Raw genomic sequence first — 14,129 nt, forward strand, 5'->3', positions numbered from 1 at the left:
AAACCATTTTAAAAACTTATGAAAAATAATAGAAATCATACAAAAATGGAAAATGGAAGGACATTCATGTTCATGAAGTAGAACACTGTTAAAATTTCCATATTTTCATAGGCAATCTGCATGATTAAATGCAATGGTATTCTTCACAGAATTGAGAAAAACAAATATGGAACCATAAAAGACCCAACATAGCTAAAGCAATTCTTAGAAAATCAGGTAACAAAGCTGGAAGCATCATAATACCTATTTCAAAACACACTACAGATCTATATTGATCAAAGCAGTTTAATAGTGGGTTTAAGATACAGTAATCAACAGGACTTTTAGAAATCTAGAAGTTAACACACTGTTTATAGCCAACTGATTTTTGAAAAAGTTTTCAAGAATACATACTAAGAAAAGTGTTCAGCAAATGGTATTGGGAAAGCTGGATATCATTAAAAAACAAAACAAAACAAAAAAACAACAAAACCCACCATCAACAACTATATCCCTATATCTCACTATTTTAAAAAATCAACTCAAAATGGGCTAAGGTCTTAGGTGAAACTATGAAACTACTAGAAAAAAAAAACATAGGGGGAACACTTCTCAATTCACTGTAAAGATCCTAAATGAATGGACAACAAAAACAAAACAGGACACATGAAATTGTATCAGTGAGGAAGTCTTTGCAACATCAAAAAAATACAAATGAAACAAACTACAGAACAGACAATATTTTCCTACTGCTAATCACACAAGGGGATAATATCAAGAGTATGCAAGGAAACAACAAAATGTGATTAATAATGAGCAAATGATCTAAATAGACATTTCTCAAAAGATATATTAATGGCCAATAAGTATTTTCAAAATGCTTAACATCATTATTAATACAAATTAAAACCACAATCAGATTACTAAATCACCCCAGACAGAATAGTTAGTGAAGATGTAAAGAAAAACAACTATTTTTCCTGCCTCTCTCTCCCCAGATATAGTTTCAACTATGTGGCCCAGGCTGGCCTTTAATGTACAATCCTTAGCCCAAGTTTCCAGAGTGCTGGGATTATTATAGGTATGTACCATAGAATTCACAAAAGTTTAGGAATCATTCAAGTCCTGATCAAAGAGACCTAGCTGATCACTGAATATCATCACTAGAGACCCCAGGGATCATGACTTGAAAGTAGGTCTAAAAGAATAAATGTTACTTTATCTCTGCCCTAACAAAGTATAAAACCAAGCCTGGAGATATGGGAACTTTAAGGGTGACAATGGGTTGACTTAATCTAAGTGTTGGTTAATGAGGAAGAATTCATTAAGCTGGACATAATTTTTAAAAATTATAAGTACATGTTTATGTTTATAAGGAAAATATAAATAGAAAAGTTGTAAGCAAGCTTAAGAGTAGGAAGGGAGGGAAGAAAGAAAGGAGAGAAGTGAGGAAAAAGGGGAGGAAGAGAGAGAGGGATAAGAGAAAGAGGAAAAAGAAGGCAGGCAGGCAGGCAGATATTTTTTCTGGTTTGATTCACTTTATGAATTATTATAAGAACCAAGCACTGTATCACACACTCGTAATCCCAGAGGTAGGGGTAGGGGTATCACAGTTCAAGGCCTGCCCTGAGGCAAAGTGTATGTGACCTTATTTGAAAGATAAACTACAGCAAAAAGGACTGGAGGCACAGCTCAAATGACAGAACTCTTGTCTAGCAAGTAGATCTGGAGTTCAAATACTCTTAGCAATGCAAGTTTAAGTACTATTATTGAAAACATTTTTTTTCTTTTTTGGTCGGTCGTGGGGCCTGAACTCTGGGCCTGGGTGCTGTTCCGAGCTCTTCAGCTCAAGGCAAGCACTCTACTACTTGAACCACAGGCGCCACTTCTGGTTTTCTGGTGGTTAATTGGGAGATAAGAGTCTCACAGACTTTCCTCCCAGGCTGGCTTTGAACCGTGACCTTTAGATCTCAGCCTCCTGAGTAGCTAGGATTACAGCCATGAGCCACTGGCGCCCCATTTACATTGTTATTTTGTAGAGCATTACCACACTTCACAAAGAAAGGAGAAAACGCCTAATACCAAGTTTCATTTTTATTCTACCTTTCACTAATACATTCTGCAATTAATGCTAAATTAGCATACCAATGCAAACTGTTCTTGGAGGGAAATTTTTATGACTCCCATACTTGACATTTTAAAACCCTTAAGGGAGTTTATAAAATTGTTAAATTCTATCAGAAGACAGTAACTAGTTCAGTATCCTACCCAGTACTACAGGCAGTTGAACCCTAAAACGTATTTTCTTAACTATTAAGTCTAGGGCTGATAGCTTGCATTTCACACTTTCAAGCTTTAGATTTTTGCTTAATTGCCTGCCAACCACGAGCCTTGCTAATACTGCAGCGGTTATATTTAAAAACTAATTTGAGATGTACTGTACTCATAATTGATATGTGGAACTGAAACACTTCCTACACAATGAAAGGTAACAATAAATAAAAATGAATTAAAAAATTCATCTTGACACAGATCCACATTAAAAGAAAAATCTTCCGGAAGAGATAAAATGTTCTGTTCTTTGCCTGATTTACCCAAAGGGGAACAGAGATGTTTGAGAAACATTGCTTTAAAGGGAAGTATAGAGTTCTTAGAAGAATGTGTCAAGTACTGGATACAAAATTATAAATATTAAACATTTATATATTGTGCTCTACTAAGTTCTGTGAGAGAAATATTAAACATCAAACAGTAATACTGCTGAAAATAATAGACATAAAACATATAAATTATATTCTATGGGTTTCCTTTTACTTGTTTTTTGTTGCATTTGACATTTTATGACATTTTTGGTTTTTGTCATACTGGTTTCACTATACAGCCCAGGGTGCCCTTGAATTTTCCTGCCTTTCTCCTGAGTGTTAGGATAACAATGTGTGTCACCATGCTGACATATACCCTTTGCTTTGAAAGAAAATAAAATGAAACAAGAAATAAAAAACAAAGAAAGGTAGACTACAGGCAGGCAAAAAAAAGAAGCAGCACATTAAGGAACGGTAGAAAGACAGGGGTAAAAGGGATATTGAAGAGACCACCAATATGGTAAAGAGACCACCAATATGGTAAAGAGGTAATCTTAAGGAATGGGAGATTCAGGTACAGAACTATAGATGTGTCAAATTATAACAGGCCTTGAAAATGCAAAAGTGTATCTGAATAATGCAAGATTCTAATGTGTAGTTATGCTAAGAAGATAACTTTTCTGGAACCTAAAAATTATATGTAGAAAAGCTTGTGTATTTAAAGTTAACAAAAAATTATAAGCAAAAAATTCTATGTTTAAACAAATTAAAATAGCAAAGAAAAACTGGAGTGACAAAAATTAAGGGAGGCAGCTTAGATTTATTCAAAGAGAAGCTACTAATCTGTTGAATGCTTAACTGAAATCAAAATTGAAAGAAAATAAAAAGGTCCTCCCCCCCATTTCTCTCCTGTTCCTTTTATAAATGTAAGATACTTTTTACATTTTCTCAACATTCCAAATAGGATAAAACGTGATTGTGAATAACCAAACTATATTCAACTTAAGGAAATAATTTCCAACTACAGAAGAGGACACTGGATGCATCTAAATAGAAAGGGAAAAAATGGCAGGCAGAAGTGAAGGCTACAGTTTCAGATTTTTGTATATAAAACAAACTCTGGATATACATCAAGCCTTGAAATAAGCACACAAAACACTACATAAAGTAAGTGAATTCTGGCTTCCACGTTATCACTCAGAGAAAACAATGAAATTTATCTTATAATTAGGTAAGAGTTAACTTTGATCTTTGTTATTTTCTTTAGGAAAACAACAAAAAAATATTTTAATATCAGTTTTCAACATACATTTGAGTATGCCCAGAAACGTGGAGTTTGTTTTAAACTTAATAAACACAGTGAATACCAAATACTAAAGCCTGCTTCAGGCTCAGAAGTAACATCTGCAACATCTAAACAAAGACTTACAAAACTTGTTCATTCTTTAACATTGCTGTGAGCAAGTCTCTCTATACTAATCACAAAGCTAAGCAGAATTAACTATTTCTATAAGGGTAGGCAATAAGACTCAGAAGAACTGAGAAGCATAAGCAAAAATGTGACAACCAAAAAGAGAACTGGTGGGGTTAATGGGTCTCAAGCATCGATGTAAGACCCCACAGGTTAATACACACTGTCCACACTGAATTTGTCAGAACCAGATTGTTTGTGATGGGCTTAGCAACATGGCTTTGAAGTCTGTACTCTACCCTTAACAACAGAGCACAGAGATAAAGTGCCATGACAAATTATGTGTAAAAGTTAAATAAAAAATTACATGTAAAGATAAATGAAATCACCTAATCTAGTTAAGATTTTCCCAATGCATAATAGTTTTCTTTAAGTAAAAGCCACTCTAAAATAGCAATCAGTTACTATCTAAATCTATTAACTATAAAAAACAATATGCTTATATTTAAATAATAAATACGCTTATTTTAGATGAGGAAGTGAAGTAAAATCTAAACCATTTTCTGTGAGGAAGAAAAATCATACAAATGGATGGAAAAGAAAAAGAACACTCAGAAAAAGCAGGTTTTTACCCAATTCTTGAATTCCTAATATGTGTTTGCTTTAAGACTTGCCTAAAGATTGGAAAACAAAGCCTGGCATCAAGACTAGTAATTATATCACACATAGAAGTGTTTGTGTATTGATTTTTATTCTAAGTAGCTGAATTTTCACAATTCCATTCAATCCCATCTCTGTTTTTAAACTTTGCAGTGACACAATTATAAAAATAATTAATGTGTTATAATACAGTGAAGCAGTATAAGCCTCTAGGGTATAGAGATCTGTTTGTTCCTGGATGGCGAACTACTACAAACTCCTACTTTCTACCTCCCACTTTCCTAATCCAGGAAGAATTAAAGGTTGTCAAGGGAAACCAGAAAACAGATAAGCATGCTTGTTAAGTCAGTAGCCTTAACAATATACATAATTTAAAGTCAAGAGGTTCTGCTCTGAGGTCTACAACACAGGGACTCTCAAAGCATTGGTGGATTAACAGCTGCTATTTCCTTGTAAACCAAAGATTAAAAAGCAAAAAAACAAAAAACTATTTTTAAGTTCTGAGCTGTTTCCTAAGCAAATGCTATGATTTTGGAAAACTTACCTTATTGCTGTATTCTGTGTTAGGTCCCGCAACATGGGAACCGGAGAGCATACAATTCTAAAGAGAAATGAGAAGAGCCATCTGTTTGTAAATTGTAACCTTTCAGATAAGTGGAAGTAAAATGTTGATATGTTTGCTAAGCTTCAGTGCAATGCACTAACAAAAACATTTCTTTAAAACACGAGTCTGTCTTCCTTGTTTATCATCTCATAAACAGAGAAAAATTATGACAAAGGACTTAACCTATAACAAACAGGTACCTCAAAAGAAAGAACCATTGTTCATCATTAACCATAGATATTTAACCTCATGAACTATCAGGGAAATGAAACTGTAAACTACAAAATGCCAATAAGCATCCAGCAGATTGACAAGTATTTACATAAAAAGGATGAAGATATATATACTCTCTGATTAACTGTTTAATGAGTAGGTGAATAAGTAGTTCTCAAACTCTGTTCTCTGAACTTTTTATATCCTTAAAAATGATCTAGAGGGATAATGAGCAGATGAGGCTGATAGGGTACATTGTACACACATATGGAAATATCACAATGAAACCTCCTTTTGTATAACTAATGTGTACTAATAAAAAAAACCTTTAAAAATTAAAAATTATTCTTAAAATATTATGGAGTGCCAAGAGCTTTGGTTTATGTTAACTATGTGTCTCAGTATTTTCCTATTAAAGATTAAAGCTAAGAAAAATTTAAAGGTACTTAATAAACAAGGTACCCCATGACTCATGCTTATAATCCTATCTACTCAAGAAGCTGAGATCTGAGAATCCAAGTCTGGAGCTGCTGGGGCAGACAAGTTCGAGACACTTTTCTCCAATTAACCACCAAAAAGCCAGAAGTAGAGCTGTGGCTCAAGTGGTGCCAACCTTGAGTGGGCAAGTTCAAAGGACAGTGATTAAGTTCTGAGATCAAGCCCCGGTACTGGAACAAAACAAAATTAAAAGCAAAACTACTATTTAACATAAAAAATTAATTTTAATTTAAAAATAGCTATATTTTACAAAGTAAACACAAAAACCTTAGAATAGGGTCAAAGCTTTACATGCTTTTTGGTTTGTGCATGTGTGACAGTACTTGAACTCAGAGCCTTGTGCTTTCACTTGACTTTTTTGCTCCAGGCACACCTTTTTTGCTTTAGCCACACCTCAATTTCCGTTTTACATTTTTGAAAATCAAAATATCTGGCTGACTTAATATAACTAGTACTTCTTCTCTGCTGCTGCTGCTTTTTTTCTTCTTCTAGGTGCCATCTAGGGACTTGAAGTAAGGGTCTGGGTTCTGTCTGTGAGCTTTTTTTTGGTAAAGTTTTTTGGGTAGTTTGTAGGTGATGAGTCTCATACTTTCTTGCCCAGGCTGCTTTTGAACTGTGATCCTTAGATTGGAGTTTCCTGAGGAGCTAGGATTACAGGCATGAGCCACTAACACACAGCTTCTTCTTTGCTTGTTAATTTCACCTCTTAAAGTGTCATCCTACTTTTAGCCCCTAACAATGTACACATAAGAAAGAACACAGAACAGCAAGTAGCACCACAACATTAGTATTATTATGAAAACAGTTTTGAGGGCTGGGAAAGTGGCTCAGTGGTAGAGCGCTTGCCTTGCAAGCCTGAGGCCCTGGGTTCGATTCCTCAGCACCACATAAGCAAAAAGAAAAAAGCTGGAAGTGGCGCTGTGGCTCAAGTGGTAGAGCACTAGCCTTGAGCTGAAGAGCTGAGGGACAGCACCCAGGCCCAGAGTTCAGGCCCCACAACTGGACCCAAAAAAAGAAAAGAAAACAGTTTTGACCCTGTGGGTGCCATGACGGTTATCAGGCACTCTCAAAGATCGCCACATAAGTTAAAACAGCTACTAAATACTGAAGAGATAGACTTTGAATCCAAGCCTTTTGTCATTCACTATGGCTGTGTTTTGTTTTAAATATAATTTTCTTGCAATTACTTGAAAATAAACATTAGACAAATGAAAAATGCTGATTAAAATTCCTTCTAGTCACTTTAATTATATACAAATGAATGCTTACTGATCTGGAAGAACAGCTTCTTCATCCAAAGTAAACTTTCCTTGAATCCCATGACACAGTTCAGGTGGTACATCTACTGGCTGTGGAAAAACATCTTGTTGACTATATGAATGGGAAGTGAACCAGTGTTCACTAAAATTCATAGGAGTATTATTCTAAAGAGCCTACAGGTAAAAACTACCAATTATCAACAGATATCTGGGTAAACACATTAACAGAAAATCATCCAGCCATAAAAAGGAACATTTTTGTGCATACTACAACACAGATGAAACTTTAAAAAAATTAAGTGAAATAAATCAGACAAATACATAAGTACAAATATTGATTTCACTGCAATATGGCACCAAGAAGGACAAATTCAGAGGCAGAAAGTAATAGAAAGGTTACCAGTAGCTAGAAGACAGTGGAATAGTATTTTTTTTGTTTGTTTGTTTTTGCCAGTCCAGGGGCTTGAACTCAGGGATTGGGTGCTGTCTCTGAGCAGCTTTGTGCTCAAGGCTATCACTCCACCATTTGAGCCACACTGCTACTTCTCCCTTTTTCTAAGTGGTTTATTGGAGATCAGAGTTTCATGGACTTTTTTGCCTGGGCTGGCTTTGAACCATGATCCTCAGATCTCAGCCTCCTGAGTAGTTAGGAATACAGTTGTGAGTAACTAGCATCCAGCAAGGGAGATATGCTTTAATAATATCTAATGGTTGAAGAACTTCTGGATGAGATTAAAAAATTATGGAGATAAAATACGTACTTGTATAATACCATAAATGTACTTAATATAACAGAATTTTACTAAAAGTTTTAAAGTGAGTTCTTAATGTTTTTTTAAGCACATGATATACAATACCTCTGAGGAACCTGTCTGGTACAGCTCTGAAATGAAATCGTGAAGTGGGTGATGTTTCCCCACAAACAAGACATCACCTCCCAGGCTGTTTCTTCTGTCTGAGGATAGAGTAAGAAAAAGCTTAAGACCACACATCAAACCAATTGTCTTTCTAAGACATTTATTGGATATGGAACATTTTTTTTTTTTTTTTGGGTGCTGGTCCTGGGCTTGAACTCAGGGCCAGGGCCTGAGCTTTCTTTCTCAAGGATAATGCTCCGCCAAGTGAGCCACAATCCATTTCTGACTTAATTGGAGATAAGAATCTCATAGACTTTCCTGCCTGTTCTAGCTTTAAACTGTGATCCTCAGATCTCAGCCTCTTTAGTAGCTAGAGTTACAGGTATGAGCCACTTGGTGCTGAGAGGAAGATCTGTTTTTAAGAGAATACAAAAAAAAAAAAAAAGAAAAATAACTACATCTTTAAAAACATCCAGTATAAAATCTATAAAAAATAATTTTAAAGTGATAGAACTAGACATGAGACATGGCTTTATGGAAGAAAAAGTATTCTGACAATGAGTCTCAAAGATCAGTGACTATCAGAAAAGTTATCCCTGAAAGGTATCTGAGTATAAGAGAAAGGGCAAAGTTGTCTTATTCAAAAAGTGTTCACTTACCTGATATTAAAAATGTGTAAGTATTCCTGAGGAAATACAAACTATCATCCAATTACAGGGATTATTCTACACATAATTGATAAACTGTTTCTTACAATTACTAAGTAAAAATTTCAGCAGAAATTAGCTTTACAATTTCCTTCCCCATCTAATACACTATTGTCAAAATTACAAAATGCTATGTTACACAAGATAACATTTCAAATTAATATTCTAAAGGTAAATGTTTGTTTCACCTTAATGCTTCAAGTAAAGCTATTATTTGGCAATGATAGAGTTAAGACAAATTGAGTAAGTTAATAATATCTTCCCAACAGGCAAGTACTTTGTGTGCAAAATATCATGTAAGAATGAAGAGGTCCAGGACATTCTTTTTGTTTTGTTTTGTTTTGTTTTGTTTTGTTTTGTTTTGCCAGTTGTGGGGCCTGAACTCTGGGCCTGGGTCCCTCAGCTCTTCAGCTCAAGGCTAACACTCTACCATGTGAGCTACAGCTTCACTTCTGGCTTTTTCTGTTTATGTGGTGCTAAGGAATCAAACCCAGGCCTCATGCATGCAATGCAAGCACTCTACCACTGAGCCACCTTCCCAGTCCCAGGATATTCTTAAGTGTCACTTTTTAATACATTCAAGAAATATTTTAAATCAAAAGCTTTATTTAAATACTACTCGATTTATACATGATTAATAAAAGTTAATAAATTTCAGGAAAAAGTCAAATTTATGACTTATATCTCCATGCGAAATTTGACAAATGGGGAAATTTTTTTTTGTATGTGTGCCAGTAATAGGGCTTGAACTCAGGGCCAAGGTGCTCTTGCTAAGCTTGTTTGCTCAAGGCTGACACTCTACTACTTGAGCCACAGCTGCAGTTCTGGCCTTTTGCTAGCTAACTGAAGATAAAGAGTCTCAGAGATGTTCCAGCTGGTTTCAATAACTTAGATCCTCAGATCTCAGCCTCTTGAAAAGCTAGGATTACGACCGGCATCTCTGGTGCCTTGTAAAAACGTTCAATTTTATACAGAAATGTAAAGTCTATGTTACACAGACTCAGATCTGAACAAGTAGCAGTATAACTCTTACTCTCTTCTGGAGTGAGATCTGGGTACACCTCTTCTAAGGCAGCTCTCAGCCTTCGCTCATCCACAAACGGTAGCAGAGCAACACCTGGGAAAACCAACCAATATAAATCATCCCAGCTATTATGAGCACCTCATTCCAAGTTACATTGGTCTATACAGACATATTTTGTAGAATAGCAAGACATTTTGGAACTCAAATCCATTACCTAATTTAGCAAAAACACAGATTCAACTATTTTGTATGTTGTAGTAGAAGAAATACCCTTCACATTTTTCATACTTCCCATGGCTCATTTGTGGTTTTTGAGTCTTTGTGTGATAGATATTTAAGCAAAAAGAACAAGTGCCCACCTAAACACCAATCTATGGTCTTTCCTTACTTGCTAAGATGCTTTCAATAAGCCAAATAATCTTCTGAGGGTTTGATTGTATGCTTTTGTGGTAGCTGGTTTTCTCTTTTGAAAAATACAGGTAACTCAAGTACTTCTATTCAACTAGACTCTATGAATGATGTCTTCTCAATCTAAAATCCCATAGTATTCTATTTATATTTTAAAGCCTATCAAGCAGTTGATATAGAAAAGCTAAGAGACTTACAGATGAGGAACAGAACAGGAACATGCTATTTGTACAGAGGCTGAAAATTATCATATGGAGTATGCTATAATTAAGGGCATTACTTTAAGAACCTATTATTTTCAGGGAAGCTCATCAGTAATGAAATATCTATTACTAGAAAAACAAATGTTATCTAGACATTGATATTATATAGTAAAAAGTAGTGGCTAAGTAAAACTTGCACACAATAAAGATAAATGCTAAGTAGAATTAAATAACTTTGAAATTATAGCCACTCAAAACTGATGTATTTAAAACATTCTAAGAAATGAAAAGATTTTCAAAGTTATTATTTACTTAGATATTACATTTTTAAAATAAGAAAATAAGTAAGCTTACTACTAAGTAAGAAGAATTTTTTTTTTTTTGGTCGGTCGTGGGGCTTGAACTCTGGGCCTGGGAGCTGTCCCTCAGCTCTTCAGCTCAAGGCGAGTGCTCTACCACTTGAGCTACAGCGCCACTTCCGGTTTTCTGGTGGTTTATTGGAGATAGGAGTCTCACGGTCTCTCCTGCCCGGGCTGGCTTTGAACCGCGATCCTCATATCTCAGCCTCCTGAGTAGCTAGGATTACAGGCGTGAGCCACCAGCGCCCGGCTAGTAAGAAGAATTTTTAAGATAAAAAGAAACTAAATTCTAGCATGCATTTTGAAGGGTATAAAAGGAAGTGATGTAAAAAATATCGGTATCACCTCAGTCAGGCTATTTAAATTACTGCTAGACACTTCCATGGAAACTAGAGTTTCTCAAGTTTTGTTTGTTTTTAGTAAGGAGAAATATATAAACAAGAAATTAATATACTATCTGGCTTCCCCTCCCCCTACTCCAGTAGATTTTCCTACCATATTAACCCTAGAAGCTAAATCTGATTCAATTATCAACTCACAATGCTACAAGGGCAAAAAAATTATCAAGCAATACATCAACCTTGCAGACCAGAGCAGAAAGAAATGCTTTACAACCTGAGAGAGCTTGAGAATATACTGAGAGTAAAAATAAGAATAGCAGCTACTAATCTCTGAGCTCTGACTATGTTCTAGGCATTACCTCCTTAATCCTCTTAATCACCCCAAGACAACCTAGGTAGGAGTTATGTTCAAGTAAGAAGTCCTTCAAATATGAGCTCTAGAGTCATCAGACTCTTTGGGTTCAGAATCTGAATCTGCCAATATGATAAAACTACTTAAATTCTCTATTTGCATGTAAAATACACAGCAATTAAAACACTACTATACTATATATCTCTACTAGACAAATTTTACAAAAACAGAATATTGCTGTTTAACTATATATATAATGTTGGTAAATACACACCTTCAAAAATGGTGAAAAGTATTGAATTATATTTTATCTTTCTATAATTTTAAGATATATTCAATACAGGCATAAACTTAATGCTGTCTTATTAAAAAACATCTTAATGCTGTAATAATTATCATTACTCCAACTAAGTTGTAAAACTATGTATGGAAGAATAACTATTTCCTAGTAATATTTAATTTTATCTAAAAATGCTCTTGCCTGGGACCTTAGATGAAAATACTAATATGTAGTAATAATACATTGCAAAAATATTAAAGGTGAAAATTTAGATCTACCCAGAAATGAACACAGACTCTCAAGAGACCCTCAAATAGCCAAAACAACTCTGAACAAGAATAAACTTGGACGGCAGAATTTCTGACATCACTTACTAAAGCTTCAATAATTGAAACAGTATAGTTCAGGTATGAAGATGACACATATACACAACAGGATAGAGAGCCCAAAAATAAATGCTCATAAATATGATTAACTTTCAATGAATGCTAAGACTATTCAAGGGGAAAAGAGCTTTTCAATAACCGATGAGAAAATTAGATGTTTAGATATAACATAATGAAGCTAGATCCTTACATTGCACAACAAAAACTCTGACTGCTTAGCAAAGTCCAAAACCCAGTACCACCCACTCCTCACCAAAAAAACCCACAAAAATCTCAAAATAGATCAAAGACCTAAATGTAGGAGCAAAATAATTACAGAAATAAATGGGGAAAAATTGAATTAAAAGAAAAGGTCAGGAAGCTTCAGCGAAAATAAAAAAGAAAGAGGGAGAAAAGAAGAGAAAGAAAGGGGGAAGAGAAGAAAGAAAAATTAAGAGAGCTTCATGCAATGGACTTGGCAATGATTTCTTGGATAAGACACCAAAGACACAAGCACAAATGGATTTCTCTAACTTAAGACCTGTTGTGTATCAATGGATATTAAAACAGAGGGTAAAGACAACACACAGAATAGGAGAAAATATATGCATATCATATATCCAAAAGAATTTCTACAGGCTATGGATGTAGCAGTGATAGAGCCCTTGTCTAGCATGTGTGAGGACCTAGATTCAATTGCTAGCAATCACACAGACACACTCATGAATTAAGTTCTATAATGCAACAACTAAAAATCAAACCCAATTAAAAAATGACAAAGAACTTTTTCTGAAGATATGTAAATGGTCAGTAAGTACATGAAAATATGCTTAATATCAGTAATCACTACGGAAATGTAAATTAAAACCATCATGTTATAATGTTATAACTAATGGGATAACTATTATTTAAACAACAGAAAATAACAAATATATTGGCAAGGAGCCTGGCTTCTTTTCCCTATTGAAAATATTTGTCAGTGATTTAAATGATACAGAATACAATAATACAATAGCAATTTGTGTACATTTATATACTTAATAAACTGAGGCAAAGACTTAATTTTTTGCTTATTCAACAAGTATATAAATGCATTTAGTCCTTTAGTTATTTTACTATCTCTAATTTTTTATGCCTCTTCTCTCTTTAATCAAAATCCTTCCACAGAGCTGCTTCAAAAGCTGAGACTCCAAGCTATGTACATATGGCCAAAATAGGCACTCTTTTACCTCATATAACTTCAACCAGTGAGGTATATTTCTCATTATTGTTGCAGTAAGCTTGCATGAAATTTCAATTTTTAAAATAGTTTTGTCATTCTGTCTCATGATTCTCTTTAAATCCCTTTTATTGGATGGTATAACCACACTATAGGGAATAATCAAGAAAAAAAGTGATGCTGGAAAGAATTAAGTCTGTTTTATTGATCACTGTCCTCAAAACCCAACAGGTAATAGAAATACATTTTACACAGAAATGATAGGGGAATAGATAGGGTTGGACAACAGAAGGGCTGTTTTTCCTAAACTATAAAAGGCCACAGAGGTAGTAAAGAGGCCTGTTCAAATCATTTAGCAGATGCAAATTATGAGTGAGTTCAGGAGTCTTTACTAACATGAGAAAACAGTCTTGTGCCTACGACTTGACACAAGAACAAATAGCACAGCTTGGTGTTCCCATGCAGTAGAAAGCCTTGGTAATTAAAAACTTCTGGAAACATTAAAAAAAAAAAAAAAGAAAGAAAGAAAACAAAAAAGGTGAAACAATAGTTTCACCAAATGTGTTTATTATCCTGAAAAAACATGGAGAAAGAACAGGTTAAAACAACTGCAAAAATCTGAAATGACTGCTGAAATTTTTGGGGTGAAACAAAAGCTGGCCTACTGGCTCAGTAGGTGGGAGATTTATCATGTTTGACATTCTATAGCCAACATCTATTGAGTGGTAATTAACACCTTAAATTTAGTATTAATCTTATATTGCTATTCCTGTAAAAATGCATTCCTTTGAGAAATGAAGAAAAAGCA

The 14,129-nt window shown here is 34.6% G+C and overlaps 1 protein-coding gene across 2 annotated transcripts in view; it reads right to left on the minus strand.

Moving 5' to 3' along the window:
• The window catches only part of Xrn2 (5'-3' exoribonuclease 2), a 75,859-nt gene that overhangs the window by 24,518 nt on the left and 37,212 nt on the right, over positions 1-14,129 (minus strand). For both annotated transcript variants that reach the window (XM_070006657.1, XM_070006659.1), the window contains 4 exons: positions 9,804-9,887; positions 8,064-8,161; positions 7,217-7,296; positions 5,177-5,233 (listed from right to left, as the gene is read on the minus strand). In XM_070006657.1, the coding sequence (XP_069862758.1) occupies positions 5,177-5,233; positions 7,217-7,296; positions 8,064-8,161; positions 9,804-9,887 (319 nt within the window). The remainder of the gene's footprint in view (positions 1-5,176; positions 5,234-7,216; positions 7,297-8,063; positions 8,162-9,803; positions 9,888-14,129) is intronic.

Source organism: Dipodomys merriami, unplaced genomic scaffold, assembly GCF_024711535.1.
Source record: "Dipodomys merriami isolate MVZ:Mamm:240054 unplaced genomic scaffold, mDipMer1.0.p SCAF_7, whole genome shotgun sequence".
Taxonomy (NCBI): domain Eukaryota; kingdom Metazoa; phylum Chordata; class Mammalia; order Rodentia; family Heteromyidae; genus Dipodomys; species Dipodomys merriami.